This window comes from Musa acuminata, chromosome BXJ2-5 (genome assembly GCF_036884655.1).
Source record: "Musa acuminata AAA Group cultivar baxijiao chromosome BXJ2-5, Cavendish_Baxijiao_AAA, whole genome shotgun sequence".
Lineage (NCBI taxonomy): Eukaryota > Viridiplantae > Streptophyta > Magnoliopsida > Zingiberales > Musaceae > Musa > Musa acuminata.
The window spans coordinates 33843135-33858378 of record NC_088342.1 but is presented as its reverse complement, the minus strand read 5'-3'; the positions used below and the strand labels follow the sequence as shown (position 1 = coordinate 33858378).

Here is a 15244-nt window from a genome sequence, read left to right as displayed (position 1 = left end):
CTAATACATGGTTCCTAATTCCATTTGACTAAATTCATCATGATGGTATTATTTTGGAAGTAGAATACTTATCACGATGTGATGAAATAATTTTGTACTAAAAGGTAGCAAATGTTCACAGCTTTTTAGAATGATAGACAAATTTGGGTTATCAAAGATAGTACATAACACCACAGAATATGTAACCCCAACTGATTCAATGTCTCATTATCTTCTAAAGTAGCAACCTCTTCTTTTTTTTGAATTCCTATAAGATTATAAAACAATGAATTTATATAAGTAGCAACCTCTAAAGTAGTAATCTCTTCGATCATGTTTTGTCATATAAGATATCTAAAACTATTATCATTTTATACCATAATCTAATACATGGTTCCTAATTCCATTTGACTAACTTCATCATGATGGTATTATTTTGGAAGTAGAATACTTATCACGATGTGATGAAACAATTTTGTGCTAAAAGGTAGCAAATATTCACAGCTTTTTAGAATGATAGATAAATTTGGGTTATCAAAGATAGTACATAACACCTCAGAATATGTAACCCCAACTGATTCAATGTCTCATTATCTTCTAACGTAGCAACCTCTTCTTTTTTTTGGAATTCCTATAAGATTATAAAACAATGAATTTCTATAAGTAGCAACCTCTAAAGTAGCAATCTCTTCGATCATGTTTTGTCATATAAGATATCTAAAACTATTATCATTTTATACCATAATCTAATACATGGTTCCTAATTTCATTTGACTAACTTCATCATGATAGTATTGTTTTAGAAGTAGAACACTTATCACGATATGATGAAGTAATTTTGTGCTAAAGGATAGCAAATATTCACAGCTTTTTGGAATGATAGACAAATTTAGATTATCAAAGATAGTGTCTAACACCTCAGAATATGTAATCCCAACTGATTCAATGTCTCATTATCCTCTAAAGTAGTAACCTCTTCTTTTTTTTGGAATTCCTATAAGATTATAAATTATACTATCTGTAATAGGTATGTGATGCCCTAAGAGATAAGTGTACATTCTATCATTTTTATTCACACACAAGTTGTTGTAAAACAAACGAACAAGTCTAGGATAAATGTGTTCACTTATTTGAAGAATTGAAAGGATATCTAAGTTAGTAAATCATTGAATTAGTTCTAAATTACTCAATTCTTCTATATCTACATATTTTTTCTTATATACACTTCACTCAAAGGTTGGGAATTTAAGGGCATATTGAGAGGAATCAAAGAGTATGAAATCATATGTTTCATATAATCTCCTCTTTCCTTTGTCCTTTAAGGATCTTCTAGATGCTATGAGGCTACATATATTATCAATGAGAGAACTACATATAAGAAGCAAGATCTATCAATAAATTGAGAGAAATGTTTTGAAGATTACCCTTGTAGTGATCTCTTAGAGAGTTGAGATTGATCCTTAGATTTATAGAAGAGAAGGGTTTTATTGGGTTTCTAGAGGAAGAGCAAGGAGATTGAGAAGTGGAGAAGGGTTTAGAGGGGTGGAGGAGAGGTGGAGGAAGGTTTAGGGGCGATTCTACCATCGGACCTAACTTGGGTTTTTATAGGGCAGGGTTGCGAGCGATGGTATTGTCAGTTGGGCGGTGCTACTGCATATAAGCAGTGCGTACTGGCGGTGCTACCGCTGGTGCATTGTTTTCCTCAAGTTATCGCTATTTGTTTTCTTTGTTTAGCATTATTACTTTTCTTTTGAGACGTAGCAAGCAATTACTCTTGCTTCCTTTTCTTTTGAGACAAGCAAGATCACAATCATTATGTGGTACTAACACTCATTTGCATAAATATCATATTAATTCATTTCGAAGTTCTACTTTCATAAATAGAAGGAGGAAGGATTCTTATAGAAATGATCAGTCCATAAAAGATCAAATATACCAATGATCCATGAATCAAATCTCTTATTTTGTGAATTGCAAAGAGAATGAATAAAAGTTAAATGATCTCAAAAAAGAAGACTCAATTTTCAAAAGTTGAGAAATCTGAAAAATATAAAAGAGGAACTCATCGAAAAACCATGATTCATTTGGATAATTTTCCTCTTTAGTAGATGGCAAGAAGAAAAATAAGAGATCAAATAAGAGATCTTGATTAAAAAATATCAAGCATCAAATATCGAGAAATCAAGATTATGATTATGATAAAAACTTATCTAAATTCAAATAATCAAATCATCACTTTCAAGATATTCAAAATGATATAAATAGATTCATTAATCTCTTATTGAAAACTCAATAAGATTTTAGGGATAGAAACATTTTCAAGAATAATGCATTCCCCAGTTTGTGATTTATTTCATACAAGCATGCCTTTGTCTTTTATGCCAAATAAAAAATATGCATCATCAAAAAATAAGATTTATCACAAAAATCATCAAGATCAAATGTGTAACACATAATTCCAAAACATAAGATTTCAAATAACCATTATATCATTTAATTATCAAGCATGATTTTATTGAATATAAAACATCTTCAATTAAAATCATTTTGTTACCGATAGTTCTAATTCTAACAATCTTTCCTTTATTGTTTTGGCTAGAGAGCTTTATAAAGTATTTTGGATCTCCGGTTATAAACCTTGAGCATCCATTATCAAAATATCATTTTTGCTCTTAACTTATGATAATAAACATATCTACAAGAAAGTGAGTTTTCTTTTGGGTACCCATTTTACCTTGGGTTCCTCATAAATAGATCTACTTAACTTATCATTTTGCATTGAGTTATTTAAGGTTTCTTTAGGGACCTAAATTAACTTACGTGAACTATATCTCTTAAATTGACATTTATGGGCATAATGTCCAAATTTACAATAAAAATTACATTTGTTTCGGGGTGAAACATGTAAAGTTGAGCCTTTAATAAAGATGGTTGGCTTTTGACGAGTGTTACTCACAAAGCCGATTCATCTCTTCTATGAACATGATTCCTTTTTCCGAGGATCGCGTTTAAGGATTTGCTTCATATTTCAAATTTTTCTAAGGTTTTATATAGTAGCAAGTTTTCCTTTTTAAACATCTCTAATTCTTCATATTTTGTATAAGGAGATAATATTTTATTATCATGTTTAATATTTAATCTATTGAATTCAATAAGGCATGCTCCTTTTTAATAATTTATATTTTTTACTAACTAATTTATATTTATTAAATAAATCATGAAAAGTATTTAACAATTCATCAAAAGATAAATGAGCTTCGATTGAGTTACTTACCACATCGTCAAACGCCATTAAAGCGTAGTTAGTAACTTTTTTTGTTGGTTGGCTCCTTGTCTTCGAACGTGCTTGAATCGTCCCAAGTGGAATAATTTGATGAGTTCAATTTAATCATACCATCTGATTATTCTATTTTAATCACACAAGAAAAAAAACTAGCATCAAATAACCTGTTGCTCTGAGACCACTTGTTAGAAAAAACATATTAAAGCGAAATATTCTTTTTCCTTCTTTATGTATCAGGTTCCTCATCAAAATATCAACTTAATATCAAAAGCACATATGAACCAGAACAGTATAAACAATAGAGTAATAAATTAATCATAAAGTGAGACCAAATTTTTAACGTGAAAAACCCAATGCGGGAAAAACCACGGGATCGTAGTCCACCTTAAACTTCTACAATCAATAGTAATGATAATATGTTTACAGTAAATCTTCTCTGGAATAACTAGATGATATGAATTTAATAAAAAGATAATTTTAAGTCTCACAAAATGGATATAACCGGAAAATATCTCAGAGAGATAAACTGCAGATCAACACCATTAAGATTGTAAACCTTACTGTAAGAATTCTCCGCATAAAGTTTGGACTAAAACTAACAACGTTTGATCAATTGACCATGAAGCAGAAAACTCAAAAAACCTAATTTTCTCTCTCTCTCTTTCCTTTTGTTGTGTGCCACCACAGTTCTCACTGCACGGTCGCTCACGTTCGCTGTTATCTGTTGCCCTCAATCTCGTGCTTTTTTTTTTTTAATTACTGATTTAGGTTCAAAAGATCCAATTGTGGGTTGAACCCAACAATATATATTTAAAGTTAATTTATATTACCGAGACATATATCTATCTTAGCACGGTATATTCTCTATCTCATCGTTATCGGAGAGAATGTCAAACCAGCTACCGTGGTGCAAGTTTTCCCTCTGGTCGCAAACACATAAGAAGCACGCCCTGTGAACTGCTTACATGCAGCTAGCTGCGCATGGACACATTAACCGAACTTGGCAGCAGCAGACCCCCATCACCACAGTAAGAGAGCCGCATGAAAGCGAAGGTAACCGATCCAAGTTGAACAGACGCGATCACGGGAGTCTTGTCTTCCTCCCCTCGTTTTTCTCTCTCCCATTTACTCTCTCTCTCTCTCTCTCTCTCTCTCTCTCTCTGCCATTAATGGCGCCTTGCGAGGGACCTCTTCCGGCCGTTAAAGCACAGCCCCACCTCACTGTCTCTCTACCATCCAACTTGGGTTGTACGTTCATTTACCAGGGAGAGAGACTATAAAGCTCCAAAGCTTCCTCAAGTTAATTTACCCACCTTCATTCTGAGAATAACAAATGTGGTCCATTTGCACATACAAAGACATCACTGCCCTCTCATCGCCCCTTCAAAAGCCTCTCTTTGTTCTCTTATCTTTAATTTTTTCCTGCAACAATAAATGTTTAGCAATCACATACTAGGATATGATTAGATGCATCTTGTCCAATCTCTCCAGCTAACTAATCGAAGCATAGCTAAGCCTAGGAAGTCACTTGATTTGCTGAATCTGATGATGAAATGACTTGACTGTCGTATATATGGTGTAGTCCTGTTCTCTTTTCCTGATGAAGGTTGTAGGGGATGATAAGTCCCATTTGGCATAACTTTCAGCGTATGTTTCAGCTTAGACTACTAGCAGTTTTCTATGACAAGATGCTGGCATCAACGGAAATGAAGGTACAAACATCTGTTCTTTGCATGGGTGGTGTTCCTGGTTCCATGTGATGACCAGACAAAAAGGAAACTGTGTCCTTCTGTATTGTCTTTGTTCCCTTGTTCCTCATCAGAAAGATCATTTGTGGCCAAAAACAGTCTGTTTGAATCCCAATTCCATCCAGTAAAATCCCTACAATGGGTTGCGTGATGAGATGATGAGGTCAGATGACAGCTCGACGGGTTTCAGAAGTCCCATGTCATGCACAACACATATCGATCGGAAGTAGAAGACATCGTGACAGTGACCGCCATTGAACAAAGCTGGTGACAGCAGCAGTAGAAGAGTCATAACAGTGTCTTTTGGCCAATGGGTATTTTGGGACTTCAAAAACGCAGTAATAATGGCGGGCGACAGGGGGCAGTGTACCAAAGGCGAGCACGCCACGTCGCCGTTCGAACACATAAGTGTAACGTTTCCTTACCCATCGGCATCTTCCAGATGGAGCGCGATCTCTGAAGCGGAAGAGAAAGAAGCTTGAACACAAGCTCTGTCTGACTTCTTCTCCAACTTAAGGTGGAAACTGGGGGAGGGAGAAGAAAGAAGCCATGCTCTCGAGGATCCACGGCGTCGTGTGGGCTGAAGATGGAGGCGAGGAGGAGGACGCTGCGTCGTGGACGAGAGCAAACACGTCCAGCGCCAGCGGGGAAGCGATGGGCGAGAGCAAGGACGAGCTCGGCCTCCCCAGCTTCAAGTCCATGCTCGACGACGACTGGTACTTGGGTGGCGGCGCTACTTCCAACCCCGCGACGTCTACCGCCGCCCATTACCCCTTCGAAGTCTTCCAGGCGCATCGAGACGTAGCCTTTCCCTCGAACCCGAAGCCGCACGAGGCCTTGCTGCTCCCTGTCGTCGACGACCTCGATCAAAGCCAGCCCTTTTTCCCCGCAAAGTCCGCCCTTGCTTCTCTCTTCGGCGCTGTTTGTTCGAATCCTTTCGACGCCGGGCTTGATCTAGGGTGCGACGCTCCGGGTTTTCTTCCGGCTTCCCAAGTGTCTAATACACCCGTCTTGATGAACAGAGGCGGCGGCGGCGGTGGGGGAGGAATCCTTGGTTTCGCTGGAATGGTGGCGGGTGAGCAAGTTGGTTGTCCCGATCTGAGCTCCGGAGCTGAATTCGCCGGTAGTCGTCTGCTGCTCCCATCCGAAAACTGTGATGGTTCCATCTCCGGTGTCGCCGTGGGCTCCATGGGCTTCGACAACTTCGACAATTCTCCATTTCTCAACCGGTCTAAGTTGCTGAGGCCTCTGGAGATCTTCCCTCCTGTGGGCGCGCAGCCGACTCTGTTCCAGAAAAGGGCGGCGGCCGCTCTCCGCCAGAATCCAGCGGCTGCCGGCAAAAAAGGTGGCTTCTTGGGGCTATGGGGCTCGGAAGGAGCGGGACAGGGTAACGGTAGCAAGTCTGCTTTGGAAGAAGAGAACGAGAAGAAGAGGAAGGGGAACGAGGACGAGGAGATGGACGACGGAAGCGTCGACGCGTCAGGATTGAACTATGACACGGATGAAGTTGCGGTAGAGAATGCCAAGGACGAGGATAATGCCACGGGCGGTGGTGGGGGTAGCAACTCGATTGCCAACAGCACAGTGACAGCACGTGGTGGAGACCAGAAGGGGAAGAAGAAGGGCCTCCCTGCAAAGAACTTGATGGCCGAGAGGAGGAGAAGGAAGAAGCTCAATGACCGGCTTTACATGCTTAGATCTGTTGTTCCCAAGATCAGCAAGGTGAAATCTTCATCACCTACAGTTCTTTGTTAGAAGTTCTCCAATACTTTTTGACTTACTCAGTTGTGTGTATCCTGAAACCAATTCTTCAAGAGCAAATTTGCAGCCATCTTGTTTGCAATTAAGTATGTTTATGCGATCATCATTTGCTTAAAAAGGTCTTCTTTTTTCTGCTTGGTTGATGGTATCAGATGATTCCTATGGGTTGGTTCATTAGAAACTTAAACCTTTTGTTCCTTGTGATAGTTTGTGGGCTCAGTGATTATTTAGGTGATGCTTTGCTTGTTCTTTTATAATTCAGTGCCATTTTTTCTAGTAATGTTTTAGAACCTTACCCACTCCATTTTTCAGTGCAATTATTTAGCTGTTTTAAAGCACCGCTGTGCTATGAATAAAAGGTCTATGTTGTGATTGCTGACAAGTGATGATATATTTGTGGTGCTCCTAAGCCACATTAAACAGAACAAATAATTCATTTTAACATCTAGTGTTCAAAGGTAAAAGTGGATGCCTTCATATATGGGCATATGCTGGTTCTGCATCATCGACGAATCATAACATTTGTGTAGTAGTTGGAAAGTTTTTAACATCTTTCTGAATTGTTCAAGGAAGATGTCATCTTGTTATTTGCATCATTAAGAATTTAGTGTAACTAATTCTTCTTATCCTTGTAGATGGACAGAGCTTCCATTCTTGGTGATGCAATTGAGTACTTGAAGGAGCTTTTGCAAAGGATCAATGACCTTCACAATGAACTTGAATCAGCACCTTCCAGTTCTTCAATGCCTCTTACTAGTGGGACAAGCTTTCACCCTCTGACTCCAACACTACCCACTCTATCGTGCCGTGTGAAGGAGGAGCTCTGCCCGAGTTCTTTGCCAAGCCCAAATAGTCAACCAGCTCGTGTTTGTGCCTGCTTTATTTTATCTACTCTCCAATATCTTAATCATTTTTCCAGCCTTAATTATCGTAATAGAATGAAACTTTTCTTCCTTCCTCATCATGGTAACCCTGAAAAATCTTGCTTTTTATTAATCAACAAGGCTTCAGAAAAGATACTGGCAATCTGATAACTAGTTGTGGACCTGATGTCAACTCTAATAAGCAATATTGAGTACCTATTTCTTACGTCATGAAGCCTAATTTCCATGTGGAATCTTTTACCTTAGTAGTTGCATCACGATGAGACCATGAAGCTTAGCTTTGAAGTGCATCTATGTTTCTGAGTTATGATTACTTAATAATGATCTGAATTGTGTGCAAAGCCATAGTCATTTTCTAAAAAATCAGATAGCTGCTTCCAATTCCCTATAGAACTTGATGCTTGAGCTCAGAATAAATCTGAAAAAGCTTGGTTGACAATTTTATGAGACTGGAGTCTTGTCTAGAAGATTCACTATGTTGTTATGTGATGCAAACTGATCGATATTGTGTGTTTTGTAGGTTGAGGTCAGGGTAAGAGAAGGTCGAGCAGTTAACATTCATATGTTTTGTGCTCGTAGGCCTGGTCTATTGCTCTCCACTATGAGGGCACTTGATGGCCTTGGGCTTGACATCCAGCAGGCTGTCATCAGCTGTTTCAATGGGTTTGCCCTAGATGTTTTCCGAGCTGAGGTAATATCTTGTCCTCTTGTATCTCCAGCAAAGCTCATTACAGTTGCTTGGCTATGTTGCATTAGATTCTTGATTCTTAGTTAATTGCCTCCTCTTTGTTTCATCAATGACAACTGAAGTTTTCTTTTGCCCTTGTTCAGCGATGCAAAGAGGGTCCTGGTGTTCTGCCAGAAGAAATCAAGGCAGTTCTCTTGCATTCTGCAGGCTATGACAATACTATGTTGTGAGGAATCAAGGAGAGACAGCAATTGCATTAATCCCAGTGGAGCATCTAATGGCTTCCTTTTCCTAAATCATCTTAAAAGCAGTAATGAATTGGATGGTCATATTAGCACTTTATAGGTTATTTGGAATGTGTCCTGCAACTTGAGGAAGGTGCCGACTGGCACTTATTTAAAGCTAGTTCTGTAATCAGATAACAGTTTCCCACTCTTTCTTGTATGGAATAAAAGTCGTATCGTTGGATAATTGTATCGGCAGAAATCTCTATCTTTGTTTCTTATAATTTTGAAGTCACATATAATCCTGTAGTCGAGTGCATCGGTAGTCAGTTGCTTGTGTTTTGATTTAGATTAGTGAAAGATTGTCTTGCTTTTTTAACTATGTAACAATTTTCCTTCTCCCTTCCTGTCTATTTAGCTTCCATGTTCTATATGAACCAAAGAAAACAAAAGCTTTTCTTTGATTTCTTTCGCATCATAGCGTGAATGATATGCTGTGGTATAAATTGTGGTCATCTTGATACAATCTCATTAATCCTTTCATTCATGTCATGTTGTCATCATCGTTCTCAGTCCAAGCTGTCATTACTGAAAGATTCTTGTCTGTCACTGATTCTTTCTCTTTGTTAGATGTATGCTGATGTTTCCATAATTCTTCTCTTCTACTTTGTTATAAATGTCTCTCACTGCCATCAGATATAGCATTCCATAAAATTCCTTTGTACTTATTAGTCATCCTCATAAAAATGACAAAAGAAAACATGGTACAATAATTAGAAATGAAAGGAAATGAGGGTGGTAAGATTCAAGATTGGACATAATTTCTAAGTTCTGTAGAAGTAACTCTTCGTCTCTTTGGTCTTAAATGCCAAATGTTTCTTGGTCTTATATGGTGGCCAAAACATGCAGAAATAATCCATATGTTTGCAAGCAAAGGACATGTTCACCAAGAACTGAATCTGGTGCAGAACATTTATGTCTCATCTCCTTCTGTTCCATCCAGCTGTTGATGCTTACTTGCAGTTCATTTATCTCCTAGTTGAGTCTCAGCTTCTGTTATTCCATGAACGTCTCGTAGCTTTTCTTGGCTTCTTCTGCTTGGACGCATTCAGCCATCAGTGATATAAATACCACAAGAAGACTGTTTTCATTGGCTTCTTCTGATTCGGATGTATTCTCTCTTCTCCCAAACAATTGGAAGACTGCTTAAGCTTTTATTTAGGTTCAGAGGCGACAGTGATCCAAGTACCAAAAGAAGTTGTGTCTTAGGTTTTGGATTCGTCTGCATGGATGCATTCGTACCAGTCTTCTAGAAAACTAAACAAGAGTATTCTGCAAAAAATAAGCTCGACTGGTGTAGTGTCATTCGTGTTTCAGAGTTCTCATGTAGGCTTCAGAGGCGACAGTGATGTGAATGACCATTACACAATATTATTGTCTTCTTCCTCTTGGATGTTTGCACACCATCAACTAGACATTAAATAAAAAAAGCAGCAGCATTAATTTGTTGTCTTTGATTGATAGATATGCACTAGGAACTCATATTTATAATGTTTATCATAAGGGACAAGGCATTTAATTTAGATCGACTAGTAGAGGGACTCATCATAAGAATCGAAGGATATCTGAAGCTGGTCCTTTTTATGATTCAGTACTGTACTGTTAGCTACTTTATATTATTCAGAACTATTGATAATGATACGACTTTATAAGGAACTCCCATGTAATACGATTTATACATTTGTACACATGCAAGTGGATTGCTATGGAAGACGAAATTCCTATTTCGTGATAAGAATTTTTTATGATTGTGACAGATTATACTTTACTTGACAAACACTATAATGATATATATATATATATATATATATATATATATATATATATATATATTCACTGTTGAATTAGATGCGGTCATCAAATTTGTGATCAAGATCGTAGGATCATGTGATCCTACGACCCAGATTGAGATTTGGAGCTGGACCTGACGTTTGAATCGGATACAAAGCTTGACTAGAATGGAGTTACGAGTTGACTTAGAGTCGGTCGATTCAACTTAAGCAAGTTGGGATATAAATGTTTTGAAAAAGAAATAACGTGTCACGGCCTTCTTGGTGGTGCGCGATTGTAGGCGAACCCTAGTGGAAATACCAATCTCCAGCTCCGCAAACGAGATCAGGAATCACGGCCCACGCTCTCCTCTCCTCTCCTCCCTCTCTCTCCACCATCCTAAATACTTCACTCCTCCCTCTCCCGCGCAGCCAACCCCTTATTCCCAATGACTTGATTGAAGACGGCGGGTTTCAAAGTTGGTGAGGAGGTGCCGATGAAGGAGGAGGACGAGTTTATGCTTTTAAGAAATTGCTTCCTCGAGACCTCCTCGACATTAATCTCGTTGATGAAAGGTTCTGGTTCGATTCAAGTGATATGGATTGTTGTTATTTTGGTTTGCTCTTCATGGTATTGTTCTGTTATCGAGTGATGAGGGTTTGTTCATTTTTGTTTTCATATCCTCGTTGCCAAGAAAATAGTTATAAGACAGAGAGAGAGCGCCGACAAACATTTCAATTCGTGTCAAAACCGACGTAGACTAACTTACCAAAAATCGAAAGCTTAAAATAAATTAATTTTTTATAAATAAAATATTAATTTGATTATGTTGTTGTAAGCTCATTTACAAGATGAGTATTTGACCCTAAGGTTTTCTCCTTTGGCAAGTACCAAGAAAAATGGGCCACTCCATCGGGATCCTTCCAATGCCCCTCCGCCTTCCAAGAAGAGCCAATTGGATGGCCCTTTCACCGGAAAGAGCATCTCTTAGGCATTGATGTTAATTGGTCCTTCATATGGGCCAGATGCAAGTTCACTACTATCTTCTTCTTTGTTTAACCGGATATATGAAGGACCAATTAACATCAATGCCTAAGAGATGCTCTTTCCGGTGAAAGGGCCATCCAATTGGCTCTTCTTGGAAGGCGGAGGGGCATTGGAAGGATCCCGATGGAGTGGCCCATTTTTCTTGGTACTTGCCAAAGGAGAAAACCTTAGGGTCAAATACTCATCTTGTAAATGAGCTTACAACAACATAATCAAATTAATATTTTATTTATAAAAAATTAATTTATTTTAAGCTTTCGATTTTTGGTAAGTTAGTCTACGTCGGTTTTGACACGAATTGAAATGTTTGTCGGCGCTCTCTCTCTGTCTTATAACTATTTTCTTGGCAACGAGGATATGAAAACAAAAATGAACAAACCCTCGTCACTCGATAACAGAACAATACCATGAAGAGCAAACCAAAATAACAACAATCCATATCACTTGAATCGAACCAGAACCTTTCATCAACGAGATTAATGTCGAGGAGGTCTCGAGGAAGCAATTTCTTAAAAGCATAAACTCGTCCTCCTCCTTCATCGGCACCTCCTCACCAACTTTGAAACCCGCCGTCTTCAATCAAGTCATTGGGAATAAGGGGTTGGCTGCGCGGGAGAGGGAGGAGTGAAGTATTTAGGATGGTGGAGAGAGAGGGAGGAGAGGAGAGGAGAGCGTGGGCCGTGATTCCTGATCTCGTTTGCGGAGCTGGAGATTGGTATTTCCACTAGGGTTCGCCTACAATCGCGCACCACCAAGAAGGCCGTGACACGTTATTTCTTTTTCAAAACATTTATATCCCAACTTGCTTAAGTTGAATCGACCGACTCTAAGTCAACTCGTAACTCCATTCTAGTCAAGCTTTGTATCCGATTCAAACGTCAGGTCCAGCTCCAAATCTCAATCTGGGCCGTAGGATCACATGATCCTACGATCTTGATCACAAATTTGATGACCGCATCTAATTCAACAGTGAATATATATATATATATATATATATATATATATATATATATATATATATATATATACATATATATATATATATATCATTATAGTGTTTGTCAAGTAAAGTATAATCTGTCACAATCATAAAAAATTCTTATCACGAAATAGGAATTTCGTCTTCCATAGCAATCCACTTGCATGTGTACAAATGTATAAATCGTATTACATGGGAGTTCCTTATAAAGTCGTATCATTATCAATAGTTCTGAATAATATAAAGTAGCTAACAGTACAGTACTGAATCATAAAAAGGACCAGCTTCAGATATCCTTCGATTCTTATGATGAGTCCCTCTACTAGTCGATCTAAATTAAATGCCTTGTCCCTTGTGATAAACATTATAAATATGAGTTCCTAGTGCATATCTATCAATCAAAGACAACAAATTAATGCTGCTGCTTTTTTTATTTAATCTTGAATCTAGAAAGGATCATACCTTCTAGCAAGTTAAAGACAGCAAAAAAGAAACAATTAAATTGTGAAGGAATCGATGCATAAGGAAATGAGGTGCATCAATGTTCCAGAGTCGAAAAATTAAATGATGGATAGGAAAATTGAAAAGGTGTCAATGATATTCTAATTCATTGTAATATAATCACTCATACAGCATGTACCAGGGCAAAAAATTCTGAAACGAACTAACAGACAAAAAATAAGATATAAAAAGAAAATTAGGTAGGTAATAATAAGCTTGAAAGATCCCACATCAATTAATTTATTAAGACAAATTGAATCAAAAACATTATTCACCAACTATTACCCTTATTTCATATAAATTTGCACACCATTTAATCTCTCGTATTATATTACGATACCATTTAAGGAGATTTGGAAGCAATCATGTGCATAGCGACAATTTCAGCTCAATATTACCTAAACTTATGCGCTAATTCTACTCGCAAGCTATAAAGGCGTACAATTAAATGAAAACCTAGATTTCCAAGAAACAACCAAATAATCAAGGACAAGAAAATAAAATACTAACAAGATGTTGCAAGCAGAAACAACAATCCAAGAACATAGCCAGAAAAAACCCAATAAAGGGAATCTAACCACACGAGGACGATTCAACACCTAGGGTTGCATCCTCTGAGACAAACAAGTAGAAGAAACCCAATAACACAAGAGGGCAAGCACGACAACTACCTCAGATTAGAAGGCAACGACGAAACCCCGTGAGAGAGGAGAGAGGAGAGAGGCGGCGGCGGCGATGGAGAAGAAGCGGATCTCGCGGTGGCGATGGAGAAGAAGCGGATCTCGCGGTCCCCTCTCCGACCAACAGATAAAGAGGTAAATGGAAACGGAGAAAGGAGAGGCAGACGAGGACAAGAGAGGCATATCTGTAGCGATTCCCATGAATGCAAAATTGTTACCCGCGCAGATACCAGCGCATCAATGGCCCACCCAGAATGGCCCCGTTCATAAGATTTCAATAACAATGCGAGTAGCTTGTAAGGTACCGGGCTAAAGTGCATAAAAGTATTTCCAGGGAACAATACAGTGAGGTCGAGCGCATCCTATCGAAGTGGGTATAAGCCAGCGTGATTGCATCGAGATTCGTGTGATTGGTAAATCTAACGGTAAAAAAATTTTGGCTGCATCTTCATATGGCCCATCTCGAGCGCATCGTATCACACCGAAGAATGATAATTATAGACAGCCTCGTGGACGCCAATTGACCGCGTTGCGCGTCTCAAATTGATATGAGAGTGGTCTCGTCAATATAGAAGATGCAAAGGTAAGGGAACCTCGTCCGTGGATTCTTGTCGATGGGAGACGTGGATGACCATAAGCCTGAGAGCTGCAGCGGCGGTTGGGTTCAATCCGAACCCCACCGACCCAATCTGGGTTCAACCTCAATTCGATACCCAAACCTAATATTTATTTGTATATGCATGTGTGTTGGATCAGTCTGATCTATATAGATGGCCAATAAAGGTCATCCGTGATGAGTCAATCCAGAACAAAACTATGTCTTATAACTAGAACGAAGGTATTCGAATCGACTTAACTAAGGTCCTAAATTTTTGTCTATGGGATATATCAAAACTTATCAGGTCTAATCAAACCAAACCCAAATCTAATTTGCTTAGTTTCATACATGACTCAGATCAGTTTTAAATTTTCTCAACCTTTTAGCTAGTTGGGACGATTAAAGTCGACACAACTCATCCTTCCTTATTGCCGATTCGATACCCAATCCGAACCCCACCGTCTCTCTCTCTCACTCTCCCTGCCTCCGGGGGTGATATGGCGAGGGCGTCTCATGCTTAGTGACGCGGTTGATATCGGATTCGGGGAGTGGCCTCCGGAGCCGTCGGATCCGGGTGGGGTTGCAGCCGCCGCCGTTCTCCCTGTAGTTGCGATTTAATGATCCCCTCACGTCCGTGCGTCGCCACCAACAGCGAAATAGGAGCGGGCGAGGAAGACGAGATCGAGAGACGGAGCTTCACTCGTCCCACCCAGTTGTCCCGCTCGTCGAAAACCCCTACCTTTGCTCCTCAGGCGATCGATCTCGTCGTCGGGCCCTGCCCCCAGGTTTGCCTCCACTCCTTTCTCCTACCCCGTTCCTATTGCGACGCATTGATATGCTCTTGTTTCTTTTGCTATGGAGCTCGTCTCGATTTCCGTTTAATTGCTCAGGGTTGTATTTGTTCTGCGTGGATTCTCGGTTCTATTTGGATTACGCCTTTTCTTCTATGTTTCTCGTGAGGTTCATCGTGGCGGATCCTCTTGGGAAATCTCAATTAGGGTTTGGATTGTGGGGGCGTGGGGCTTTAATTTGATTAATTATG

The 15244-nt window shown here is 39.1% G+C and overlaps 1 protein-coding gene and 1 long non-coding RNA gene across 2 annotated transcripts; one reads left to right on the top strand and one right to left on the bottom strand.

Annotated features, from left to right (window-relative positions):
- Positions 1–5402: 5402 nt before the first annotated feature.
- LOC103974024 (transcription factor ICE1) lies at positions 5403–8814 on the top strand. Its single transcript, XM_065109177.1, has 4 exons — positions 5403–6732; positions 7407–7637; positions 8176–8346; positions 8487–8814. The coding sequence occupies exons 1-4, from the start codon at positions 5560–5562 to the stop codon at positions 8571–8573; spliced, it is 1662 nt and encodes a 553-aa protein (XP_064965249.1). The 5' UTR covers positions 5403–5559; the 3' UTR covers positions 8574–8814.
- Positions 8815–9266: 452 nt separating this feature from the next.
- LOC135612641 (uncharacterized) lies at positions 9267–14146 on the bottom strand. Its single transcript, XR_010487032.1, has 2 exons — positions 13596–14146; positions 9267–9899 (listed from the first exon to the last, which is right to left on the bottom strand). It is a non-coding gene; the product is annotated as an uncharacterized LOC135612641 (long non-coding RNA).
- Positions 14147–15244: the final 1098 nt, after the last annotated feature.

Coding starts and splice junctions, on each gene's coding strand:
- LOC103974024 (XM_065109177.1), top strand. CDS start 5,560: ATGCTCTCGAGGATCCACGGCGTCGTGTGGGCTGAAGATGGAGGCGAG. Junction 7,638..8,175: donor CAAATAGTCAACCAGCTCGT/GTTTGTGCCTGC, acceptor TGTGTTTTGTAG/GTTGAGGTCAGGGTAAGAGA. Junction 8,347..8,486: donor TAGATGTTTTCCGAGCTGAG/GTAATATCTTGT, acceptor GCCCTTGTTCAG/CGATGCAAAGAGGGTCCTGG.